The sequence below is a fragment of the Sparus aurata genome, chromosome 4, assembly GCF_900880675.1.
Source record: "Sparus aurata chromosome 4, fSpaAur1.1, whole genome shotgun sequence".
Classification (NCBI taxonomy): domain Eukaryota; kingdom Metazoa; phylum Chordata; class Actinopteri; order Spariformes; family Sparidae; genus Sparus; species Sparus aurata.
Window position 1 is genome coordinate 212,036 of NC_044190.1, and position 7,647 is coordinate 219,682.

General features: G+C 43.4%; 1 protein-coding gene across 1 annotated transcript; it reads right to left on the minus strand.

Annotated features, from left to right (window-relative positions):
• Positions 1 to 1,678: 1,678 nt before the first annotated feature.
• mex3b (mex-3 RNA binding family member B) lies at positions 1,679 to 6,821 on the minus strand. Its single transcript, XM_030415491.1, has 2 exons — positions 6,165 to 6,821; positions 1,679 to 4,403 (listed from the first exon to the last, which is right to left on the minus strand). The coding sequence occupies exons 1-2, from the start codon at positions 6,385 to 6,387 to the stop codon at positions 3,013 to 3,015; spliced, it is 1,614 nt and encodes a 537-aa protein (XP_030271351.1). The 5' UTR covers positions 6,388 to 6,821; the 3' UTR covers positions 1,679 to 3,012.
• Positions 6,822 to 7,647: the final 826 nt, after the last annotated feature.

Below are 7,647 nucleotides of genomic sequence, written 5' to 3' on the forward strand. Positions count from 1 at the left end.
GGCCAATGCGACCTTATTTCAGACTGTCTTGGTCAGTGTCATTACACTGCAGTTCCAAGTGTTCTGTATCCACTGCTTTGCTTTAGGCCTCTTCAACATTACACCATTATAGGACACAAACCACCCCAGCCACAATTACTTCAGGTCAGTCTCCAGCTCCTGGACACCAGAAAGGCCAGATCACTGTCAGCTGACTGTCAGATTTTTAGACCCAGGTCCATTTTTTTAATTCCAGAACAAATGAAAAATTCCCCTCTTCAATTTGAGTCAAGGTGAGTCATTGATCCATAGTTGCTCTTATAGGCCTGGTACTGTCAATGTTCTGAAATTCAGTGCAAGATGTCCCTGAAACCAACTGGTATTTCTACTGTGGAATACTTGCCACAAGTTTGCTGTGTCTCAGCATTGTGTAACTACTAATGACACAGTTTGTCCATTAATTGGTTAGCCCATTAACAGAAAAATAATCTTAATAATACATTTTGACAGACATATTTAAGATAGAAATGCTAAACCTTCCCCAGATCAAGCTCCTAAACTGTGAGGATTTGCTGCCTTTTGTCAAAAAGCATTTGATGACATCTCATAGGGCTGTAGACCACTGTGATAGACATTTTTCATTATTTCTGATATTGTGACATTCTACCATTTTAGTCTTTAATAATGCTTTAGCTGAGCATTTTACCAAACCAATGTATAAATAATCAAATTACAACAAAGACACTGCCATAAGAAAACATGTGGCCTATATCTGTTTTATAATCCAGCCTTGCCAAAAAAAAAAAAAAGCAATTTTCTTCAGGCTTTTTCAGTTTACAAAATAAGTGTCTCAAATGCAGTTTAATGTTGCAAATGACAACCTCAAATAAATACAGAAAAAAGTACACCTGATCAAAAATAGCAAGACTAGGAATTTGATGAAACACTTGAGTGGGCCACAACTAACATTTTTTTCATTGCCAAAGAATCTGATGCACATTTTCACACACTGATTGATGCATTGTTTAGTCTCAACTGGAGTGACTGACAAAAAAATGGGCCTAAAATGACATCTTAAAATGACTAGCTTTGTTCCAACACCAGTCCAAAACCCAAAGATGATGAGTTTAGTGATAGGACAGGGACATTTGAGAAACTACGTCTAGATAATGTTAGTTATTTTTAACCAGCTTTTCATTTAATTAATTATATAAATTGAAATGTATACAATTTCTGTTAATTAACTAACCTACAAATTGATTAACTGCTAGCTTTACGTCATCATTTTAAATATTTTTTCTGACACAATGTGTGAACCAGCCATCATTACAGACCGTAAGTGGATGACATCATGCTAATGAAATGCTATATTTTTTCAAAAATTCCCAGTATCTTGATGAATGGTTTCATTGGTCCATCACTACCCAGAAGAACCAGATTATGATGTTTGTACTGGGCTGTATAAGAATAGGTTCACACGGCGCTTCTAATTAGTGATAAGGCAGGCCAAGTCCCCCTCTGTCTGACTGCCACAACCTACACTCAATAATTAGGCCACTGTGATAATCCTGCTGCCTCTGAGCTTCCATTAGGAAGCAGAGAGGGGTCAAATGTTCAGACAACTACTTTACCAGTCCTCAGCAGCCTCCCTGCTCCAGCAGAACACACCAGGTCAGGAAGAACACGAGAAGCAGACACCTCCTGAATGTACCATTTTTATTGGATTTATATAGAAATACTTAAAAAAAAACATGAAGTAGCACCAGTACTTAAGTTTTACTTTTTATCATGTATAACTTTAAATGTCAGAAAAATAAAACTCTTGATACATTTTCAAATCTTGTCTCAGCAAATATAATATTAGTATTTGACCATGAGGTTAAAGGCCCTTTATCATAAAATAAAATATACTTTGTTCTTAAACTTTGCTCAATAAAGTACATTTACGTTTCAGTAACTTCACCTACATATACATAAACAAGTGGTAAACAAATGTATTAAAATAGAAATACTAAAACTATAGTGGTAGAACATAAGTCTGTAATTCCCACTGGAATCTAATCCATACAAATTTTAGAAAGCATAAATGGTTTCTTTGTGTTTAACTTACTAAGTTTTGTATATTTCAATGTTTCATAATAATATAGAATAAAATATGCTTTTTATTACTGAATAAAAAATATGCTGGGTGAAGCAGATTTAAAAGACATTTTTTGCTGAACCTATAAAAACTCCATCCAAACAGAATACTGTCAAACGCAATACACATATTGTGGACTTGGATTTCCTCCCACAGTCGTGTGATATTGAAATAATACAGTGATCAATGCCGTAAGGCCATACTAAAAATAAACAATATTCCAACCCAGCTACAAAAAGTTCATTGAACTTAAATTAAAATATCTGTAAACATCTTTGCAATAAGAAATATATTCTTTCAAGTCAAAAAAGAATAAAATACTTCAATCTGTATTAACGTCATTTAAAACTTTCAACTTGTGGAAATTGATTCTATACATATATGTAGGATATGTTGTTGCTCTCCCTCATATGGTTTCTGACCTCAAGCTGCAGTATCTTTGTAAGTCAATAGTCCTGTTTGGCTGGAAGACCTCCATGTTCCCCAGCAATGGCCTCCCCTATTACTACATTCAATCGGCAAAACTGGAAGGCTCAGCCCGCTAACAGTCTATAGTTCGACCCGCGTACCTCCCCCCTGACCACACTGTGTATCCTCATTTCATAAATATAGGGTACAATTTGTTAGAACTAATGATTACTATGCTGTAATATTTAAAACATGCACTTAGATGTTGAAAATATTTCCCAAAGCTACAGTGTATATATAAACAACTACGACAGAGCCTAAAGAGGGCATCTGTCCCTTCTTTTGGATACTGCAGCATCTTACATATGTTTATCTATGTACACTTTCCAAACTGATGATTGGTGATCCCATTAAAGCAGTACAAGGAGTCTGATTTCGCCATTGTAGCCAGTCTCACTGACGAGACAGTCAAAGAGGTACATTTCTTATGAAAATATACGTATAGCCTGAGTGACGCCGGTGTGGCAGACAGGACATTTGGGCTCGCTCCTCTCACAGATACGATTGGCACATTCCATACAGAAGAGGTTGTGCCCACATGGGACCAGGGCAGCAATGACCTCGCTCTCAAAGCACACCGAACAGTCACGGCTTCCTTTTCGGCTAGTGCCCGATGAGGTTGAGGAGGAGGAAGAGGAGGATGAAGATGAGGCAGAGGAGTCGCATGGAACCCCCGGCAGGGAGGCAATAGTGCTGGGGTAACCAGGGAAACAGAGTGGGCCTCCGCCTGGGTCACTACGCACCCTCCTGGCTAGCGGGTGCTCAGAAGGGCCTCCGGTGTGGCTGTGGAGGGGAGGCGACAGTCTAGGCTGTGGTGTACAACCATTTACCCTTCTCTGACTCAACACTATCCCATTGGCATTAGTGGGGGTGTTGGTGAAGAACATGGCTGAGGTGGAGGTGGGGGAGCTGCCTCTCGTGGACGAGGGAGTCATATGACTTTCATACTGGGACCACACAAGGCCCGGCGGGGCTGGTGTGGGGTCAAACCCAGACGAGGAGTCATAAGTCAGATCAATGCAGTCAGGAGAAATCACCTCATTCCCGAAAACAAACCCGTTGCTGTTGGTGTTAACATTGATGTTGTTGTTATTGTTGTTGCCGTTGTTGTTGTTGGTGGTGTAACTCAGTGCGGGGCTGGGGGGGCTATAGTCAGCCATGCGTGAGCTGTTGTTGCCAAAGTAGGAGTCTGTGGAGGCGCTGCCCAAGGAGGATGATGAGTCGTTGCGGTAGTTGGACAAGGGTTTTCGCGCTGATGTATGAGTCATCCCAGTGCTGGGCTTGGACCACAAGTTGGCGTGCCCGTGCAGGTCAAAACCCACATCAGTCCCATTTGCGTGGAAGTCATTTTCATCCTGGAGTTCAATGAGGCCCCCCGTCCTCATGGCAATGTGGGCTTCAATCTCTTCGCGCGCACGGTCCACATTCTCCGGCATACCCGTCACCTCGAACACTGGCTCTTTGTCCCGACTGGGTGTCACGATGTAGGTGTGGGTCTGCTGCTGGATGCGCTTGATAGTGGCACCCTTGGGACCGACAACAAGGCCTACCACGCGGTAAGGCACCCGCACCTGGATGGTGGTCTGTCCGGGCAGGTTAGGTGGTCCAGGGACTGTGGTGCTGCTTCCATTCAGGCTGGTGTTTTTGTTCCTGGAGGCACGGATCATGGAGAAGTGCTCAGCAGCAGAGATGATCTCCCTCCTGGCCATCGCCACATCCTCCCTTCTGCCTGTCACCACAAAAACAGGCTCCTCACCACGAACTGGGGTCTTGATGTAGGTGTTGGTCTTTGCTCGCAGCGCTTTGATCTTGCAACCTGGGAGATGGAAGCAAAAGGCGAAATGTGAGGGCAGGTTCCCCTATAACAACAGCTCCAGCTATGGCATGTGTTTTAACTATTACTTATGGAATATTCAGACAGCTGCTGGATGATTATTATTGTGTCCCAACAGGCCTTAGAAAACGGGTGAAACCACCCTTATTGAGAAGAACAAATTCAAACCACATGCTGTCCCACCATCAACATGCAGCAGGACAGAAATAACTCACAAAAGAAAACTCACTACTGGCACATAATGATCCTCATTTCATTAACTGTGATATAGCTGACAACTGAATCAGCGGCTGTTACAATCCTAATTCTTATATTACACTAACTGCATGATGGAAAGAGGTGAGAAGCTATTTAATCACTTAGTAACTTGGCACTCGTGCATTAAGCTGCATTCCAACACCCTTTAACAGATACACAGACCGCTTTATGATCAAAATGGGAGCAGTGGAAGAATCAGCCTCAGAAGAATGACATAATTAGCAGAGCAAAACCAGCTGAGTGAGACAGGATGATGTAATCAGAGGGTAAACCCACTCATAGTCAGCCTACACAGCCAATTTCATCTTTAACATGAACTCACAGTGAGCTCACACTGGTTTCGGGTTAACTCAATCCACATTACTTAATTCCACATTTTTAACTGGACAAAGGGATGGGTGGAGGAGAGGGGGTTTCCGATGTAAATACTTCATTCATGTCCTACTGTCGCTTTAAAGTAGAGGCTGGGATAAAGAGGTTCCTTACAGTTACTTTGTTTTTCTGGAAACAACAACAACAGCAGCAGCAGCAGTATTGCAGGGAGGGGAAAAGATTCCGCATATGTCATCAGGCACCAGTACCGCCCTGCAGCCCTACAGCTGAAGGGTCTGTGCAGCTATGGGCGTCTGCTGCCTGTGTCTCAGCAAGATGTGACCGCTGTCCTAATTTGATCCTGTACTGCTCATCCTCATAATCATAATCGATTTGCAGGCCGTTTATGAACAAAAAAAGACACCCATCTGCGGTTACTGAGCGCTCACAGTCCGGTGACCTACTAATGTACCACATCATGATTCAATACCTGTTATGTCAGCGGTCACTGCTGCACTTCAGCCAAACAGCTTGGGAGTGAACTGTAACGTAAATCAGAGGCAGGGAGTTCACTTAGCAACGGTACGTGTCATTCTCCCTCCTCAGAACTAAACCCCGTCTAAAATTACAATGTTTGGATGTTCCTGCTAAGATAGGTATACACGCGACATGACAACATGACTTAGTACCTTATCGGAATTGGTTAAAGGCACTCTTCAATTCGGCCTAGGCAGAATCGTCCCACATAACATTCATTTCACCTAAACGTCAACTTCTTGAATTGGTTTGTGCTGCTCGCTGCCGCCCACCACATACATAGAGGAGGAACAATGTGTGACTAACCGGCGAGACAGAAACTAAGTTCGTCTTCACACTACATTACTTTACCGGATGCAGAAGTCACTTTCGGCATCTCTATGTTTTAGAAATATTTAGCCTGAAGATTGAGATACGATATTTAGGAGTAGTCTAAGCACCTGTGTTAGGACAATACCACAGTATTTGAGTGTGTACTGGCTCCCTGCTCTTTCCACAAAGAATGGCTCGGGACGCGCTCATACCTTAAGTGTTTGGCAGCCTGTCCATCCCTGTTCTGCTGGGCTGCACAACATGCGCCGTCTATTTACGTTTTACACAAAGCTTAAGATGTGTAAGAAACAATGAAACACACACCCTGTCTGCCCACAATCTCAGCCACATGCTCGGAGCTGGGAACCGGGACGCACTCGGTCATATTGACGCTTTTTTTTCGGGGCTCCTGGTTGTTGTCGTACAGGGGGTTCTCGTCGTTGTCCAAGCCGAGCAGGGAGAGTTGATCCAAGGCGATCTGCAGAGCCCTCTGGTCGTCCAGTGCGTCCCCCTGGACGCTGCTGTCTGTGAAGAGCGAGCTGGGCATCTCTGTCGTGTTGCGGGAATCGGATAAAAGGCAAAAGGAGGGAGGGCAAAAAAAGGAGTGATGTGGGGAGAAAGACAGGAGAGGGGAGGAGGAGGGGAGAGGCACCGAAACCCGGTTCTCAAAGACAACTGGTTAGTGATAAATAAATCAGTACGGCTGAGGGGGAAAGAAAAACAGCGCAAGGAGCTGCACAAAACACATCCACTCCCTCTGTTTTCCCGATATAATGTGGATGTCCCGGTCCGAGCTGAGCTTTGCTGTAATACGGAAAGACGGTGAAGAAAAAGCGTGTTTATTCCAGAGCCGGCGGTGGAGATAGTAATAATATTCCCTCCTGACAAAGAGCCCCTCCCGGATAGCTTCCGTTAGGTCCTCTGTTGCTTCTGTCTGAGTCCTGCCTGAGCCAGACAGGGAGACGTGCGGGTGACGTCACCACCAGGGCAGGGACAATGCGGTGCTGCGAGGTCATTTGCATACCGCTAGCCCACTGGATGTGCAGGCGACGGTCGGGCGGGGCTTTACGTAAGGACACGCCCACGTCTTGTTGTCAGTCTCTTTTCTTTGTCTCTCATTCGCTGTCTGTCTCTGTTTGCCTTCCATTCAGACAGTGGCATCAACATACAGACTCTACTAGCACATAAAGTTGGAAGTCAGAGCCCTGGATATTAAGAGTAATATTTCCTTAGTACATCAACAGGCCAGGGTACAATCGCTCCTTCTGAGAGTATGGTTTGGTGCTGGAGAACAGCCTTTAAAACATATATGTTTAAGATACCTCTTCATTCTGTGCTAAGAGATGTGTCAAATATCGAGATGGGGAAAGAGAATTTGTGAGTGCCCCTCGAACCTCTGCCCCCTAAGATATGCAGGCACTTTAGAATTTGATCATCTTCAGAGGGGTAACTAGTTTCTCTTTCCTTCTGTGACTGTAAATTGCTCAGCCCTGTGTAAAGAATGTACTCATACGGTACCTGATATCGTTGTACTGTATGTGTTACCATGTGTTGTCACCGTATGTTGCCCACAACAACCACATACTTTAGACCAAGAAAAGTCACAAGGATACAAAGAGCCTTAGATTATACAGACTAATTTTAAATTATATTTTATCATTAAGTTGTCAAATTTGAATTAAACACCATTCAATAGCAGAATGGACAAAACAATGATACTATCTTGCAATATGAAAGAAAACAGATATGTGCTTTATATACAAAATAAACCACATCAAGGAGATACAGCGTTTTTAGTATGGTTATA

Bases quoted from the DNA above. Each gene is read 5' to 3' on its own strand.
- mex3b (XM_030415491.1), bottom strand. From the start codon at position 6,387: ATGCCCAGCTCGCTCTTCACAGACAGCAGCGTCCAGGGGGACGCACTG. The intron at 4,404-6,164 runs GTGTGTGTTTCA...TCCATCTCCCAG, and splicing joins TGAGATTGTGGGCAGACAGG to GTTGCAAGATCAAAGCGCTG.